The sequence below is a fragment of the Elephantulus edwardii genome, unplaced genomic scaffold (genome assembly GCF_000299155.1).
Source record: "Elephantulus edwardii isolate Elephantulus edwardi_28Jun2011 unplaced genomic scaffold, EleEdw1.0 scaffold00283, whole genome shotgun sequence".
Lineage (NCBI taxonomy): Eukaryota > Metazoa > Chordata > Mammalia > Macroscelidea > Macroscelididae > Elephantulus > Elephantulus edwardii.
The window spans coordinates 3,261,595-3,280,443 of NW_006400033.1; the positions used below are offsets into that span (position 1 = coordinate 3,261,595).

The window sequence follows — 18,849 nt, forward strand, 5'->3', positions numbered from 1 at the left end:
AAAAAAAAAGTACATGTTGTAACAGATTAAATGTAAAAACAAGTATCAGAATCCATTTGTCTATCATTAACTTGTTTGATAAAGAAAGTTGTAAAAAATGTGAACAGTTACACTCTCCTTAGTTTTTTGTTGTTGTTTTGAAAATAATTCTTTTCCTCAGAAGTCTAACAATTATTTTCTTTGAGATCATCACTGATTTTTGTAAGTGTACAGGATTTCAAGACCAAATGATTTGAGAACCTCTGGTCTGGCCTAAAAGTTAATGGAAACTGAGTCTTCGACTCATTGCCATCAAGGCAGAATTTACCCTAGTTGAACTGGCAGTGAATTTTCAGAGGCCATAAATGACACGGGAGGAGATACCCCATGCTTTTTCCACAGAGAAGCTGGTAGATTCGAACTTCCTGCCCATGGGTGACTGAACGTAGGCACTCAGATTCCCTTTGCACACAGGCCTCATTTTTTACCTGGATATCTTATTATTTCTAGGCCAATTATGAACAAGATGTCATATTGTCAAACATAACATAACCATTCATACATTCATACACGAATTTATATTATTAATTTATGTATATGTGTGTTTTATATTATTTACCTACATACATTTCCTGGATCATTTAATATTCTGCCTAAAGCATTCTTGATTATAGCAACTCGAAGTTTGAATTTGCTTTTCAGTTCCTTGAGCTTAAGAAATGCTGAGCGAGTTCAGCCCTTTTGATTTTCTGACTCCAACTCCTTGCACATTTCATTGTAATATTTTACTTTGTCACCCTGTGCTGCCTTTTAAAATATTCTATTCAGCTCTTTAGTATCTTGAATTCTTCCTTCCACTTTGGCTTTTCTGCGCTCCAGTGCAATATTCAGAGTCTCTTCTGACACCCATTTTGGTCTTTTCTTCCTCTTCTGTCTTTGTAATGATCGTTTGCAGTCTTCCTGGATGATACCCTTGATAACCTCCCACAGCTCATCTGGTCTTTGCTCATTAGTGTTCACGGCCTCAAACCTGTTCCTGAGATGGTTCTTAAATTCAGGTGGGATAGACTCAAAGTCATATTTTGGTTCCCATGGATTCGGTTTAATTTTCCTCAGCTTCACCTTGAACTTGCTGAATGATCTAGGAAGTATTAAAAGAAGATGGAAAGAATATACTGAGTCACTGTACCAAAAGGAATTGGCAGACACAGAAGAATTTAATGAAACAACATATGAACAAGAGCCTATGGTGATGAAGGAAGAAGGTCAGGTTGCTTTGAAAGAAATAGCAAAAAATAAGGCCCCAGGAATAGATGGTGTACCAGTTGACATAAGGCCCCAGGAATAGATGGTGTACCAGTTGACATATTTCAGCTAATAGATGCTGCTCTGGATGTGCTCACCAAGTTGTGCCAAGAAACCAAGAGAACAACTACTTGGCCAACTGACTGGAAGAGATCTATATTTGTTCCCATCCCAAAGAAAGGTGACCCAACCGAATGTGGAAACTACAGAACAATTTCACTGATTTCACATGCAAGCAAGATTCTACTGAAGATTATCCAAAAACGACTGGAACAGCACATCAGCAGAGAACTGCTGGAAGCCCAGGCTGGGTTTAGATGGAGTTGTGGTACTGGAGATATTGTAGCTAATGTTAGATGGATCTTAGCTGAAAACAGGGAGTGCCAGAGGAATGCATATCTGTGTTTCATTGACTATGCAAATGCGTTTGACTGCGTGGATCATAACAAACTGTGGCTGACTCTGAGAAGACTGGGAATTCCAGAACACTTGATCGTGCTAATGCGAAACCTATACTTGGACCAAGAGCTTGTCGTCAGGACAGAGCAAGGAAATACTGCATGGTTCAAAATTGGGAAGGGTGTATGCCAGGAATGTGTCCTGTCTCTGTACCTTTCAACCTGTATGCAGAATAGATTATCCAGGAGACTGGGCTCTATGAGGAGAACTGTGGCTTGAGGATTGGTGGAAGATCTATCAACAGTCTGTGTTATGTAGATGACACAACCCTGCTTGCTGAAACTGAGGAGGACCTGAAACGCTTGCTGCAGACGGTCAGGAACTGCAGCCTCCAATATGGATTGAGACTCAATGTCAAGAAGACAAAGATTCTCACCATTGGACAAATTGGTAGCATCAAGGATGGATGGTGAAGAGATCGAGATTGTTCACAGCTTTAGTTTGCTTGGCTCCACAGTCAACACTCTCGGCACCAACAGCCAGGAAATTAAATGACGCATTGCCATGGGAAAGTCTGCTGTTAGGGACCTCTCCAAAGTACTGAAGAGCAATGGTGTCTCTCTGGAGACTAAGGTGCGTCTGATACAGGCCATGGTCTTTGCAATCACTTGTTATGCATCAGAGAGTTGGACAATGACTAAGGAGGATAGAAGGAGAATTGATGCCTTTGAGCTTTGGTGCTGGAGGGTATTGAGGGTACCATGGACTGCTAGGAAATAAACAGATTCATCCTGCAGAGGGTTAAACCGTTCGGCTCCTTGGAGGCAAGGATTCTGAGGCTTCGTCTAACATATTTTTAGACATGTTGTAAAGAGGTACCGGTCCTTGGAGAGGGACATCCCGCTTGGTAGGATGGAGGGACAGCGCAGGAGGGGAAAACCCTCTATGAGGTGGATTGATTCAGTGACTGGGATAATCAGGACAGTGTGATTGGCACGGGACAGAGCAGAGTTTAGGGCTGTTGTACATAGTGTCGCTCTGAGTTGCAAGTGATTCGATGGCACATAACAACAACAACCTACATTGATTCTAGAATACCAGCATTTTTGTGTTTTGTGATGTTTTAGCACATAAAGGTTGTGGTTGTGCCTCAGAATGGTATATATATATAACCAGTTCTTATCGTTTTCTATTTCTAAGATTCATGGGATTCGGGAAGGCCAGGTCTTAGCCATCTCGTTTAGTCACACTGTTAGTTAACAGTGACACAGTCCCCAGACCCCTCGAACCAGCTCTTTACCAGAACACCTTCCTTGCTTAGCTTTTTCTAACAGCTTTATTAGAAATCAAAAGGACATAAGATGAGGGTTTTTCACAACCTGATCTTGTGTTTTAATTCATTACTTTCACAATCCACATAGTAATACATTTTCTTACGTGCTTTTCTGCCTTCCAAGTGGCAGAGTCGCATGTGCACTTATTACATAGCTTATATACCAGTGAAGTTTGAGAATGTCATCTAAGATTGAAAAAAAACCCCAAAAAACACCAAACTGGAAAACCAAAACTTGCTCAGGGCTATTTTCTTAAGCTTATGTGGAAAAGTTGAGTCACCTCCAAGGAAGATGTTGCAGCTTAAAGACCTGTGTTGATTTGGTTAGTAATTGATGGGCTTTATAAAACCTCCCTCACCTCCCCCCAGTCATTTCCATTATTGGCAGAGTCATGAATTTGCATTCCAGTTTTGATAGACTTCTTCATTGGACTGTTGTCTGGAAATCACATTCTTTGTTTAAATATCCTTTTCTCACTAGGGTCCAAATGCCAAGCCTGTGGTGTCCTTCATAGCTGGCTTAACCGCGCCACCCGGCAGGAGAATGGGTCACGCAGGGGCAATCATCGCTGGGGGGAAGGGAGGCGCTAAGGAAAAGATCTCGGCCCTTCAGAACGCGGGAGTTGTGATCAGCATGTCCCCTGCACAGCTGGGGAGCACCATCTACAAGGTGAGCCTGGGGTGGCCTGGGCGGTTCCCTGAATAGCTGGGAACCTGGGGTCTTAATCTCTTATTTCATTCCCCATTCTAGCCTAGGGCCTAACAGACTTTAGAAACTACATTAAAGACCCAGTGAACATTACCAGAAATAACTTTCCAACTTAAAAAGTTCTTTAACTGTCAGAGTTTGCTGCTCTATGTGAGGTAAGAGCCAGCTGACCACACAGAAAGCATTTACAAGTTCACTAGGAGTACCATAAAGTCTGTTTGCAGTGCGGAGCATCTGCTCTCAGCCGTATGCTGTTTTTCCACGGAGGTCTTTGGAGAGAGCGATATTGACCACTTGGGTCTGTGCCTCCAGGAAGTCACAGTGACAAGTGTCAGTGACAAGGATGTAAACCAGGTGAAGCGTTGGTGTTACTGTGTGTCCTTGAGTGAAAACCTACTTATGGCTGACCCTCCAGCAGCTTTTCAGAGATCACACAAGAAGGGAGTACTTATCATTCTCCTGCAGAGCAGCTGGTGAATTCAAACCATATGCCTCTGGGTTGGCTGTTCATCTCCTTACCTCTTGGCCACCAGAACTCCTTAGGAAACTAGGTGAAAGGAGATGGGAAGTAGGGTAGGCCTTTTGTGCCTAGCCTTGACTATTAACTTTGTAACTATTTGCTTTGCTTTTCCCCTTTTAAAAATTAGTAGGATAACAGGTTAGTGGACTGAGGGGAATGGATTTGGTGTCTTCCATAATCTCTCTGAATGATTAATTTAAAGCTTGCTTCCCTGTTAATTTGTCTTGTAAACAAATAAAAGATACTTCTTAAACATGTTGAAAAGAGACACAAAAGGTTTTCCCAGATGGAAAAAGTATTCAGAGAATTCCTTATAATCTTACTTTGTTAAATTTTTTGTGAGTAATAAAATAAACTCTGCTTTATTTTTTTATGTGCATAGTCTTAGCTTAGGATATGGCATTCTGTGCTGTAGTATGTGAATGAAATGAATGAATATATGAAAAAGAATTTTATTTAAAAGGGGAAACAAGAGAAGCAATTCTTGAATTCACCCTGGAGGCCTGTATTACCTCTCTCTGCCAGTATGTGGCAGCAGACATCTGCACATTGCATTGTAGTTGTTATAACCTAGAGAATGTGATCCGCTGTTGTTCCCTTTTTTAGGTATTTCTGACCTACTTGCCGTTTTTGACACAACGGAGTCTGTCTTTCACTTTCTTGTAAACTACATAAACTTTTTTCCTATTGCTTTATTAAAGGACCAGTATGGTCCATTCTGGGCCTTGCAGGCTGGGTAACCAATCAGGAGGGTCAGCCCTCAGTGAAGACACCTCAGTGCCACATGCCTGACTGGGAAGTTCCCTTTGCTTGCTGCCTGAGGAGACAAAGGTTCAGCTCTGCATCTGTCTTAACGAAATGTCAGCTGATTCAGACTCATATCAAAGCTGTTCCTTGTGTGTAAACACCTCTGTTGCTACTTTTGTAGTTTGGGGATCTTAAATGAGTCTGAAAATAAGAAATTTTAGTTATGATTTTGGTCATGAATGTAATTTGGATCTTTTATCTTCCTTTTCCTCTTCCTTTCTCTGTTTCTAAAGGAGTTTGAAAAGAGGAAGATGCTCTGAAAGAACAATGAAACCAAAAAATTTCCTGGAACTATGGGATGAATCACAGAAATGGGAACCAGCGAGTTTGCTCCTGTTGTGCACTGGTGGTCAAATCATGCACTTGATGTTGGTCCTTTGGTACACCAGGGACCCAAAGCAAAGCCTCAGTGTCCGGATTTGAGAGGTTTCCACTTGTCTGTGTAACAGAGACAGCCAATAAATCTACCCTTTAATTTGAATATGGATTTTTGAGGCTTTTTAATGTTCCCCTTAGGGAAGTGGGATCAATGAAGGGAGCTAATGTCCTGACAGGCCCTGCAGACGACAGCCTGACAAGCCTTTGAGGGAATGAGGCTGGGGGCGGCGGGGGCACTTGCCCTTAGTTGTAGACTGTCCAGAGGCTCCTTTGAACCACAATTTCCTCATATATTTATATAGCAATACCCATCTTGCAGGGTAGTTTTGGGAGTCAGAACTCAAAGCCCCGATCTATAATAAGGTGAGTAGCCAGTGCCCCGTCATGTCTTCGGCTTTGGGCATCATCCTCAGCGTGCTGGCCTTGGCAGTCTGAGCAGGCTTTCCAGCCGCAACTCATCTCTGGATCCATGCTCTGCAGGAAGGAAAGGGTTGGGTTTCAATCAGTGGCATGTTTGCTGTGTTTCTGCACAGCACACACCGACCTCCCCACTGAAGCCTCCATTCATTCTCTGACATGTAAGAGACATCGATTTCTAGTTGCTTGCCATCTACTTTGAATTTAACTTACCAAGTGGAGCTTTTTGGTGAGAAGCGATTCCAGTGGGTAACTGTCACTAAACGGGGTGCCTATCCTCAGGAGTTTACATCCTAGGGAAGTAGACACAGAGTATTCACCAGTTGTGTAATTGCCTTGGGGCAGGCAGGTGAGAGCTTCTGAACACCATACCAGAAGTGGCTTCTGAAGAAGGGAAGCCTCCGTGGGGGACCTGGAGCAGATAGGGGACCTAAAACAGGCTGAGGGGCTGGGATAGAACAGGGAAGGGCATGTTTCAAGGAAGTGAAAACTTTTGAGTCTTGGGGCACATTGAACCCTAGGAGGGCTCGGGGAGGTTTGGGGAGCAGGGGGTATTTTGGAAGCTCCCAGATAACCATGCAGAGGGTACAAAGCCTCAAAGGATTCTGCCTGGGCCGAGGGACACATCACGCACGGGTGGTTCGAGGATTGAGTTCATACTGATGTCCTTTTCTTGAAAATGAATTGTCACCCACACCACAGTGTGGGTCGATCACATGTTTTGTAATGTGTGAAGGCCTTTAGCCTGATGGGCAGGCCCCACTGACCCCAACACTGGCCAGAGTAGAAGGCACTGCCTTGGGTGTCTGGCACTTCCAACCCAAGGTCCCTTCAGGACAAATATGGCCTTTTGTCTCACTGGGACTTGAGGCAAAGACACGATTCACTTGAAGAGCAGATGACCCTCACAGAACAGATCTTCATGCCCCTTACCTGAGTTGTCTTGGGGCCTGACTCAGCACCTTGTCCTATTCCTGAGCATATCCATTCTGGGACACCTCTTTCATACCTCTGCTACTGTTGCCCTGGCCCCTTGGGCCTTTGATTTCCCCCCACTAGCTTCTACCTTCTCCTTTCTCCTCCTCCCTTCTTCCCAGGGCCTTGTGAACTCCAGACTGTGTCTCTTTCCTCCTGCTCCTTCTCCGCCCCACCCCCCAGTCTGAGCAGCTCAAAGAGCAGCAGATATGGTAATCAGTTCAAGTTTTTCTAATTTCATTTTTACAAACAAGGCAAAGTGCAACGGAAAGCTCTCGCGCTTTTTAAACTTGTATCATGAACTGTCAGATATTTACATGTTTAATAGTAATTATGACAGTATAATGAACTCCTTTTGTAATCTTCACCAACCTGCAAGGGTTATCAACATTCTCTTTCCATATGATCTGTACTGCCAACCCCACCACCGTCCTCCACATGGCTACTTCAATTTAAAGGTAAACATATGTAACACATATCCTCTCTCATCATAGAAAACGTTTTTATCATGCCACAAAGTTCTATCATAACCCATCTCCTTATTTCCCCCATTTTTTTTAGGTGCCATTGAATTGATTCTTACTTATGGCAGTTTGTGACAACAGAACATTTCTGGCCATGCTTTATCCTAGCAATGTTGCCATGTTTGGTTGTATTGTTAAAGCAATATGTTGATTCATCCTGTGAGAGTCTTTTCTTTCTCTGACCCTTTACCAAGCTTGATATTTTTCTTCTGATAACATACCCAAAGTAGACAAGATAGCCTCACTGTCCTTGCTTTAAGAAACAGTCTAGCAGTACTTCTTCCAAAATATATTTGCTTGATTCTTTGGGAGCCCAAAGTACATTCAATATTCTTTGCCAACATCATAATTCAAAGGCAAAAATTCTTCAATCACCCTTGCTAATTGTACAGATTTTTCATTCACATGAAGTTAGTGAAAATGCCGTGCCTTTGATCTGTTGCACCTTAGTCCTTAAAGTGATATTTTAGCCTTTTAACACTTGAAAGTCTTTTTTAGCAGATTTTACCTATTGGAATGATTGGTCTCTTATCAACAGCCTTCAATATGCAACTGACACAATCTCTTGCTTACTGAAACTTAAGAAGACCTGAAGTGCTTGCTGCAGAAGGTCAAGGCATTGAAGCTCAACATCAAGAAGACAAAGATTCTCACCACTGGGCCAATTGGCAGCAAGCACCATGATGAATGAAGAAGAGACTGAGGTTGTTAACAAATACAGCTTGCTCAGCTCCACAATTAGCACTCTTAACACCAGCACTTAAGAAATTGAAAGATGAATTATTGCATTGGGAAAATCTGTCAGGGACCTCTCCAGAGCAACAATGTCAATCTAGAGACTAAGGTGCGCCTAATCTAGGCCATGGTCTTCACAATTACTTGTAATGCTTCAGAGAGCTGGACAATGACTAAGGATGACAGAAGAATTGATGCCTTTGAGTTGTGGTGTTGGAGAAAAGTCTTGAACATACCATGGACTGACACGAAAACAAATCTCTTGGAGAGGGTGAAACCAAGTCTCCTTGGAGGCTAGAATTTTGAAGCTCCATCTCACATACTTTGGGCACATGGCCAGGAGAGACCAGTCCTTGGAGAAGGACATTATGCTTGGAAGGGTGGAGGGACAGCGCAGGAGAGGAAGCCCCCAGATGAGATGGATTGATACAGTAACTAGGGCAATGGGCGTTGGTGTGTTGGAATTAGTGACACTGGCTCAGGACAAGGAGGTATTCAGAGCTGCTGTACATAGGGTCACTATGGGTTGCAGGCAACTCGATGGCACATAACATCACCAACAACATATTGGTTGGTTTTTATTTAAGCCTCTTGTTTAGCGTCAACAAGACCTCGTGGAAGGTCTTTGTATTTAAAAGTCGGTTGTTGAGTGAAATATCTCAGTCACAAAAGGACAAATATTGCATGGTGCCACTGCTGTAAAATGGGACTGATATCAGGGTGGGGGTAGGACTGAGAAAAACTTGATAAAGTGTGTATACTGCACTGAAACAGATGAGGGACTGAATAATTTAAAAGCGATGTATAATAGAGTATTATGGTTATCACAAGAGTCCACAATTAAGGTTGCATAGTGGAATGTACTTGGGGCAGTGGGAGGGGTACGGGGGCATTGTGTACCAGGGAGGGAGTCTTTCTTTTACTTTTGAAAGAGAGGAGTGAACTGGGGGGTGGGGGGAGAGGGCTGGGCGGGTAAAGAAGTGCAGCAATGAATGAATGGAAATCCAATTTCTCTGTAAATGTTCATTAAAATTATTTAAAAAAATAAAAAAAGTCAGATTTTATATTTTGAGGAATATTCATCTAAGTGGTACAGCACACATCTGTCAATATACTGTACTGAGGTAATATGGGGTTGCTGTGATGCTGAACCTTGTGCCACTGGGGTGTCAAATGCCATAATAATTACCCATGGTGTACAGTGTTTGGTGGACCTCCCAGTTTAATTAAGACAAGTTTGGAAGCAGGAGTGGAATCTACTTCCTAAACAACATTCCCCTGGAAACTATGAACTTTGAGAAATGACTATAGTTACAGAAAGGCTTCAGGTCTTTTGTTCATAGGTTCACTAGATGGCTATCAACACCACCACCAACAACATAGCATTGGATAGCTTATACACTCTATATACACAGCACATTAGTAGTTACAATATAATTACAACACCCTTGGTACCAGCAATCAAATCAGGAGACATATTGGGAAAGTTTACTGTCAGGGACCTCCCTGGAATCCTGAAGAGCAATGATAAAGATTCAGGCCATAATCTTTTTCAGTCACTTTCTATGCATCTGAGAGATGAACAATGAATAAAGATAAATAGGAGAAGAATTGATGCCTTTGAGTTGTGGTATTGGAACAGAATATGGCCCATGGACTGTCAGAAAAAACTAGACATATCTTGGAGAAAGTATAGCCCTGGAAGACACAGATAGTAAAGCTTCATCTTTCATACTTTAGGAAGGTTGTTAGGAGAAGATACTGCTTAGAGAGGGACATCCTGCTCGGAAAGTTGGAGGGTAAGTGAAAGAGGAAGACCCTCAATGAGATAGATTGACAGTGACTGCAGTAATGGGCTCAAGTGTGTCAGAAATTATAAGGATAGTAGAGGATAGGATAGGGTTAAATCTAATGTTTGTAGGGTCACTATGAGTTGTACTCAAGGCAATGACAAATAACAACAACAATTACATATATGTGATGGAGCTCTGATGGCCTGATGGGTAAGTAATTGCTCTGCCAACCCTAAGGCAGGTGGTTAGAATCCACTAGCCACTCCATGGAACAAAGATGGTCCATCTCCTCCTTTTTTATTATAGTCTCTGAACATACACTGAAGGGTCAGCTATGAGTCAATTTGGACTCAAGGGCAATAAGAGGTTTTGTGTACACATATGATAAACATGTAGAAAGTGCACATACACTTTAATCATATGTAGGATGCAAATACGCCGGGCAGGATTACTTCCCAATCTACCCTTGTGCTCTAAGCCTATACTTTTGTCTATTCTTTATTTAATAAATTTAGTCCATCACAGTACAACACTCAGGGTTCAAAAATGTTCTATGCTGTAATTTAAAAAGTAATACCCATCCCAATAAAGCAACTTGGATGTAAAACAGACATTCTTCTCAAAGACGCAGTCCATCTGCACAAGTTTTGCACCTAAAGATGTATCTCAGAGAATCACACCCCAGGGCAGCGCTTCAATGTAGTAACCAAGCAACTGCAGCAACCAGTGTTGGGCCGGGGGCAGCGTAGGACATCTTGTAATATAATTGGGACCTGTTTTAGCACCTATGCAAAGTGCAAACAACAAAAAGCCCCACTATCTGGACACCAGTATTTATGTGCTTCAGAAGAGCCGAGACAGTTTTCCACAGGGTGAGTGTGGCATTTGTTCTGTGTGCTGTGACCAACCACTAGTCCCTTCAGATGCTTCTGGGAACCAGAAAGCGGTTGTCATCTCTCTGGTCAAAATGGCCATGGACTTCTTATTTAGTAAATATCTCATGAAATTACCAGATACGAGGACTGTTGACAGGCTGACTATGAATTCAAGGCAGTGGCTCATGGTTTGTTTTGGGAGCTGTGGGTAAATAGTAACAAGGAAGGCATCCAGTTGCAGATGGGGACACAGCAGAATTTGTGGGTGCCTAGCAGCAGAGAAAAGCTGGTTCCTAGCAACAAGGAAAGCTTGAAAAGTGGAAAAGCAATGCTGCTGGAGATAGGGTAGTGACCTTCTGTGAGGACCTGGGACAGCTAGGCTGTACTACTGATCAGCATTGTGTACTTGAGGGCCCCTAGTGGGAATCTTGTGGGATGTACTTGAGCCTAAAGGATTCACTAGGAGGACATTTGAAAGGCGTGGTTGGCCCAACCCAGGAAGACAGCCTTGTCCAGTTGAATGGCCACTCTCAAGAATGTAAAGTCCCTGCTTCCTGTGTCAGCAACTTGGCCAATTTTGGGGGATAGGCTGTAAGCCTGGGGCTGAGAGCACTGGCTGAACAAACAAGGAGACTCTGCCAGGAAGACTTGCACATTGAGAGGGGAACTCCCTACTGAGCCCTTTCCCTTTGAAAGCCAGTGCGGAGTGGATTTTGAAAACCTGCTCAGTGTGGGAGCGACCCTCAAGCTTGAGCAGATGCTTTGCAGCCAGCACAGCAACTTCCTCAGCTCCCAGACACAATGCATCTTTGAAGGGTCCTCTGGAGTGCTGCCAAATGGTGAGAGTCTCCAACAAGGAGTACGGCTGTATTTTCTGAGAGCTGGCATAAACTTGATATTATGTCTTCTTTACATTTAATAGACTTCTTCAGTAAAGCCATCTGAACTTGAAATTTACTTTATGGCTAGTTTTGGAATATGAGTTCATTTCTTTGGTAGATATAAGACCTTTCAAATTTCCTAAGTCATATGTATATATAGTTGATAAAGTTTTAAGACTAGTTATATATTGGAAAGGACTGATGGGCAAAGAGCTCCAAACTTGGAAATCTCAATCCTTGTACTTCCTTTTCCACAGATAATCTCTTCCCACAATCTGCCTGTGTCTCCTTATAAGTAAATTGTCCAGCTTATATTGATTGATGTTTATGGAGAGGTTTATCTGGTCAAGCTAGTCTATCATTACCAGTATTGAAACTCCATTGCATCAGTTAATAAAAATGAAAAGTACCACCCTATCTGCCCTAGAATGAGTATACGTAAGGATGTCATTCTTAGATGTGGTCAGAGATGTCGATTTAGCTCACTGAGGCTTCTGTATTTCACCCTGTCCTCCGAGAGTACCATGGAGTGATCACACGATACATCAAATATGGGTGAACTTCAAGGCCAACACTATGCATCACCTTAATCTGAGAAGGTGGTGCTTAATTTTAAAGTGGCATTTGCTACACACAAGGGTGAGGTATTTGCCTCATGTGAGGTCCGGCAAGTACTCCATAACAGGCTCAGCATGTTGGGTGACCTGAGCATTCCAGGACACTTAAGGAGGAAAGAACAGTAGAGAATAGCCAGACCAGAAGTGAGAAAGGAATGTGGCTGTAGACAAAGCTGGAGGACTAAGAGAAGAGATCTAGAAGGCTACTTTGAGATTTTTTTTCACTTCATTGTGACAGCAGTGAAAGATGTTGAGGAGTTTTAATAGTAGCTTTTACATTCTTGAAAGAGAGATGCACATTGTGCATAGAGGTTGATTAATAATTTACTTCATGAGTAAAAAAAATCAACTCTCAGCTGCATTAATGAATTGTTAATCAGATAGTTCATGGGCATTACATGTATACAGGAATAAGCCAAATATCACATTTCTTTCTTCCTTGTCTCTTTGGTTTTGAAGAAATGATCTGAACCAGCTCTTTGCTGGAATCTGTTCCAAAATAACCCTACATTTCCCCCTTTTGAACAATTCGTCACTAGTAGGAATTGATCACCTACAATCTGTAAGCACTTTGTCTGAGGGTTTCAACAATCTTGGTTTCTGCTGAAGGTCATACAATTCATTGAAAGTTACAGTTCATCGGATTGTTAAGAGTCAGAGCAGACTTAATGACACCTAACACAACAACAACAACAACAAGGAAAAGGGATCTCTGGTGGCACAGTCTATAGCAGTTGTATTGTTAATAAAAAGGTCACACTTCTCTGGTAGTTAGAATCCACCTGAAGCTCTGCTTTCCTCTTACACAATTTACAGTTTTGGGAACCTTTTGGAGGGTAGTTATGAGTCAGTTATGACTTATAACATGGTAAGACATAGATTGAAGGAAATTTCTTTGCCTTGTCAAGCATCTTAATCTCATCTTCAGGTTGAGTTTATGAGATTGTGCAAGCCTGTCAGTAGGAAAATTTGGGAGCAACTGTTAACCCAAGGACATGTCTGCAAGCTAGAAAGATGCCAATGAATTGCCTTTTTCTGACTGTTTTTTTCCAGACAGTTTTATATACTTTTATATCCTCCAGACTCTAACCTTCTGGGTCTGCATATCATATCTTGATTCCTGGACTAACTACTAGGCTGAGTAATAGGAATTGTTCTCATATGGGTTTTAAATTTGGATTTCCTCAGTGGACTTTTCCTTGGGTGCCCCTTGGGTTTTCCGCACCCTGTATTATTCCTGGTAGGTCTATAACAGATGGCACAGCCAAAGGTAAAACACCCTAGAATTAATTATCCACAAGGCCATTGCCACCTTCAAGCCATAGTTAACAAGGTGAAAAAGTGATTTTTCAAAGCTGATCAGACTAGATGTGTATGATAAAAACCTTGGCAAGAGGTGTGGGCTTGGGTAGAGAGGAACATAACCACTGCCAAAGTGAAGAGTTGACATAGTGGATGTGAGGAGAATAAATGACTTTCTTTTATACCCACCCCTCTTAGAGGAACCTGTCCCAAAATATTCCTACATTCCCATTGCCCCCTTCAGTTGGGACCCAGAAGATGTGCCTTTTTGATCAACAGTCTTTGGTAGCTGGGGCCTTTTATTAAAAGCAGCTGGGACATGGAAGGAGGGTCTTGTATTTGGGTCCTCTGTCCTCTCACCCTCCAGCCTTGTGTAAAGCACTAGCAAAAAGGATTCAGCAGACTTCAATGTGACCTTAATAGCCACGTCTAGGATATTACCTCAGCATGCCAGCCATTAGTTTCAGCTTGATTGCTTCAACATCCTCCCAGGATCATAACCTATCACATCTATGCAGGCTTTAACTGGATCTGGTAACATGATATTCATATGCCTGGGTTGCTATTAAAGGTACAGCACTAAATTGTCAGTTTGTTGTATTGAGGGAATTAATTGTTCTAATTAGTACAACACTTGTCTATCAGTTTGCTGTACTGAGATAACTTGTAGGTTGCTGTGATGCTGAAAGCTATGCCACTGGTGTATCAAATACCACAAAGGTCACTCATGGTAGACAAGTTTTAGTAGAGCTCCCACATTAAGACAGACTAAGAAGTAAGATAACCTTATGTCCTCTAGTGGAACACAGATAGTTATAATTGTAGAAGTAGAGCCAAGATTGAAAGTTAATCAAAATGAGGGAAAATTGCAGCAAACATCCTTTAATAATTGGAACATGAAAGTAGAGCATGAATGCTAGAAAATGTTAGAAGTTGTGAAAAATGAATTGGAATGCATACATAGTGACATTCTAGGTATTAATGAGATGAGATGGACTAGCTTTGGCCACTTTGACTCAGACAATCACATGGTATACTAGGCTGGGAATGAATAACAGAAGAAGAATGATGTTGCATTATAGTTAAAAGGACAATTTCAAGTTCTATCCTGAAGTCCGATGTTATGAGTGGTAGGATATTATGCATACATATACAAGGGATATGTTCTTACAGCTAAAGGCAAAATGAGGAAATTGAAAAATTTTAAAAAATATTGCAGTCCAAAATTGAGGAATTATGTTATCAAAATGTGTTAAGGACAACTGGTAACTAGAATGCAAATGTTGGAAACAATAAAAAATGAATGGTTAGAAAGTATGGACTTGGTGACAGAAATGAGGTTGGAAATAGAATTATAACTTTTGTATGTTCAGTGATGTATTAATTGCAAATATCTTTAAAAAACACAAATACCATTTTACATATAGATCTCTTCTGAAGGACTGTATAGAATCAGATTGACTAAATCTGTGAAGGAGTCATTGGAGAAGCTCAGTATCAGCAGTCAAAACTAGGCCAGGGGTCAACTGTGGACAGACCATCAATTACCCATGTGCAAGCTCAAATTGAGCCTGAAGACAATTAAAATAAGTCTACAAGAACCAAAGTGTGATCTTAAGTCTATTCCACCTGAATTTCAAAATCATCTTAAAAATACGTATGAAGCACTGAACATCAGTAATTGAAGATCAGATGAGTTGATGAAGAAAGCAAAAGGTCATTACAATGACAGACAATGGAAAAAGCCCAAAATGGATATCTGAAGAGACCCTGAAAATTGCACCACAGCATCAAGAGGCCAAAACAGAAGGAAAAGATGCTGAAGTAAAAGAGCTGAAGAGAAGATTTCAAAAGGCAACTTGAAACGACAAAACAAAGTATTATAATGGAATGTGCAGAGAGCTGGAACTGGAGAACAAAGAGGGAGGAACGCACTCCGAATTCCCAACCTTAGAAAACTGAAAAACAAATTCAAGCCTCTAATTGCATTAGTGAGGGATGCTATGGGTAATATGTTGAATGATCCAAGAAGCATCAAAAGAAGAAGGAAGGAATATACAGAGTCACTGTACTGAAAAGAATTGACTGATACTAAAATATTTCAGGAAGTACCATATGAACAAGAACAATGGTAATGAAAGAGTTAATTGAAGCTGCATTGAAGGCATTGACCAAAAAAAAAAAAAAAAAAGAAAGGCCCACAGGAATTGATGAGATACCAATTGAGCTGAAACATTATTAAGATATAGAACTTCTTTATTTGAATAAAAGCTGTGTGTCTTGACCTTCACACTGTCAGTTTCAGTCTCCCTCAGGATTATAGCGTACCTAACCTGGCTTTTGATCATAAGCAATTTCAGATCTTAGTTCCAAATCCAACAGAGCTGACACAGGCCCCATGGAGCTTTGATAAAATTCTTGATGACACGAATGTGTTTCCAGTGACCTTTCCCAAGGCTGCCAAGAAGGACTCTAGGAGTCCATGGCTGTTACCTGCAGTCAGCTCATTAGTAAAGGAAGTCAAGCAGTACATATTTGATGCCAACAGCAAGGTCCCGTCTTCCTGCTTTACTCTGTTTCACTCCACAGACCATACACTTTGTGTCCTTTGCTCTGAAGGCTCTGGGCAAACTTATTCCACTTCTGGCCTGTGTGAAAATCAAAGAGGGTGGATCACAAGAAGTGCCCCTACTGCTTGGACAGCTTTTTTCTATACATTACTGTATCCCTGGAAATGCTGTCTACATTAAGCACCTTTCTATGTCTGGTGGCCTGTGGAAAGAAGCTGTGCTGTAGTCCTCAAGGCATCTGGTTTGAGGCCACCAGCTGCTCCCTGAGGATGGGCAAACTCCTCCCACGTGATTAACTGCTCCTGACAACCCACTGAAGGGTCAGTTACAGGTTGGTTCTGACTTGATAGTACACAACAATAACAATTACCACTCATAAGTCCTCCTCCCACTCTTGCAAAGCCACAAGAGGCAAATTGAATTTAATTTTCTGTTTTGCTACCAACTCTTGAGATTTCAGTTCCTTGAATCTCAGTTCTTCTGCCTAAAAGATGAGGCTAGCCACCCTCTCAGTTTTCCTCTGTGTCATAACAAAACAAAAGGACAAAGGCAAATGGTAACAATAGTAAGAACTATTTCCTTGGCTTTGGACACAAGCCTCATGCTGGTTGTGTGCTCTGGGCAAGGCTCCCTCAGGGAGTTTGAGGACAGTACAGCTGAAGTTACCATCAGAACTCTACCAGACACAGAGCCTGCGACCTGGGCTCTCTGGAGCAGGGTCAGTCCAGCCTGCTGACCCCTTTCTTTTGAGTCTAGGCCTTTACTCTGTGCCTGGGTCTGCACCCCATGATCTATGGCCTTGTGAACAGACCTAAAGCTCCTTTAATTTGTTTCATGGAGAAATCAAGAATCCTAACACTCTGAAATATTCACTGGCAAACACTCTTTTCTCTTTCATCATGCAGAAGAGAACACATAAATTCATTACAGACCACCACACTTCTCAAAAGTTTACTTTATGGCTCTTTGCTTGTTTTCATTAACCAAGAGCAATCTGAAGGGAAATAATATTTTTGATCACCAGCATGTTATTTGGAGAAACAATCTTCAGGAGGTAGTGTGCACTCTGAGCAGAGAAGGTGGTAGTGCTGTACATCTGCCTTCAGAACAACACCATGTATATGGTATTTCTGCCTTGAATATATGTGTATTTGTTACCTGTTCCACAGGGGAAAGGTGGGCAGTCCCCTCGAATGAAGGTGTACAGCTTCAGGAATCCGTGGAGGACCTATGTGAGTTAGAACTGACTCGACAGGAGTGGGTGGGTATTTATGATATCATTCCTGCTTTTTTTTTGTTTTTTTTTCTATAATTATATTTTATTAATTTTCATAAACATTTACAGAGATTTTGGGCTTCCACTCATTCATTGTTGCACTATTCTCTCTACCCTCCTCCCAGTTTGTTCTTGTCCAAATGCCACAGTGCTTGTCAAAGCCAGTTCTGATTAATCTTCTTTGTCAGTGTGTCCTTTGCCATTCCCTATCACTCCTCCCTGAGAGAGACTTCACCCTGAGTCATAAGGAAAAGGGGATGGCGTATTCTCTTAGCTACTTCCTGCTGAAAAGGGACGCTGTAGGTTTCAGGGTGAAGATCTTCTCTCACTACTCTAAAGGGCCCCTTTGGCAGTAGGAAACACATAGACTATTATGGAGATTGATTTTGGAATTTAGATGCACTCTTATTGCTCGTGCTTGGCTGTACATGTTCATATCCTTGAAGATGTATCATGGGGGTGTTGCAACCTAGAAGACACAAATTTGACTAACAAGTTATAAGTACATGAGTCCAAAAATTATGGAAAAGTAAAAGAAAAGATTCTTTCATTGTTTTACAAACCCTCCCCCAGGTCCCCTCCACCATGTAGCCCTCGCTCTAGTCTCCTGTGATGACAGAAATACCCAGTTACATATCTCTTTTAAACAGTTCTCTCCCTCCTCTGTTTCAGTGCAGTATACATTATTGAACCCATCTTACTCAGTCTCTCCCCAACCCCAAGGACAGTCCCATTCTACAACAGTGGCATCATGTAATATTTGTCCTTTTAACTCTTACTTTTTTTGTCATTTTAGGTTTTTTATGTACTTTGGTATGATTTGGTAGGTGGGTTTTGGCATCTGGGAGCACTCAGATTTTTTTTTCTATAGAAGTTAGTGGTAATGACTTCATTATTTGCTGTAGGGTGAAGTATAATCTGTGTAAATCAGGCAGAAACAGCTGTTTGCCTCTAGTATATTGAATTCAAGTTAAAAAAAGTTATATTGCCAATCCAAAAAGTCCATTTGAAGAACTTCCATGCTTTTGCTTCTGAGTTCCACCCTTAAAAAGTTCTGTTTTTATGCACCTGTAGTATTGTTGTTGTTGTTGTGTGCCGATGAGTCACAACCGATCCATAACTGACTCTTTAGTAGGTTTCCAAAGACAGTATATTGTACAGGAGGAGATTTCCCATCCTTCTGCCACAGAGCAGCTGTTGGACTCCAACTGTGGGCCTTTGGGATTGCAACGCAGCTTCTTACCACTAAGCCATCAGAGCTCCCTTATAGTATTAGTATCTTATGTAAAAGTTGATGATGAGTAATGAAGGAAATACATCTGACCTCCTTCTTTATTTCCTCATCCCCCACTGACTGGGCTGAAGGAAACCTCCTGGCTCTCACCCACCCCACTCATTAACTAAGAATGCCCTGAACTGAGGACACCTTTTGTTTTCCCTCCTTCCTGTGTCTG

General features: G+C 41.8%; 1 protein-coding gene across 1 annotated transcript in view; it reads left to right on the top strand.

Moving 5' to 3' along the window:
* SUCLG1 (succinate-CoA ligase, alpha subunit) overlaps positions 1-5,312 on the top strand; it is a 45,868-nt gene extending 40,556 nt beyond the window's left edge. The window contains exons 8-9 of the mRNA XM_006900382.1: positions 3,498-3,686; positions 5,286-5,312. Coding sequence (XP_006900444.1) covers positions 3,498-3,686; positions 5,286-5,312 — 216 coding nt within the window. The remainder of the gene's footprint in view (positions 1-3,497; positions 3,687-5,285) is intronic.
* Positions 5,313-18,849: the final 13,537 nt, after the last annotated feature.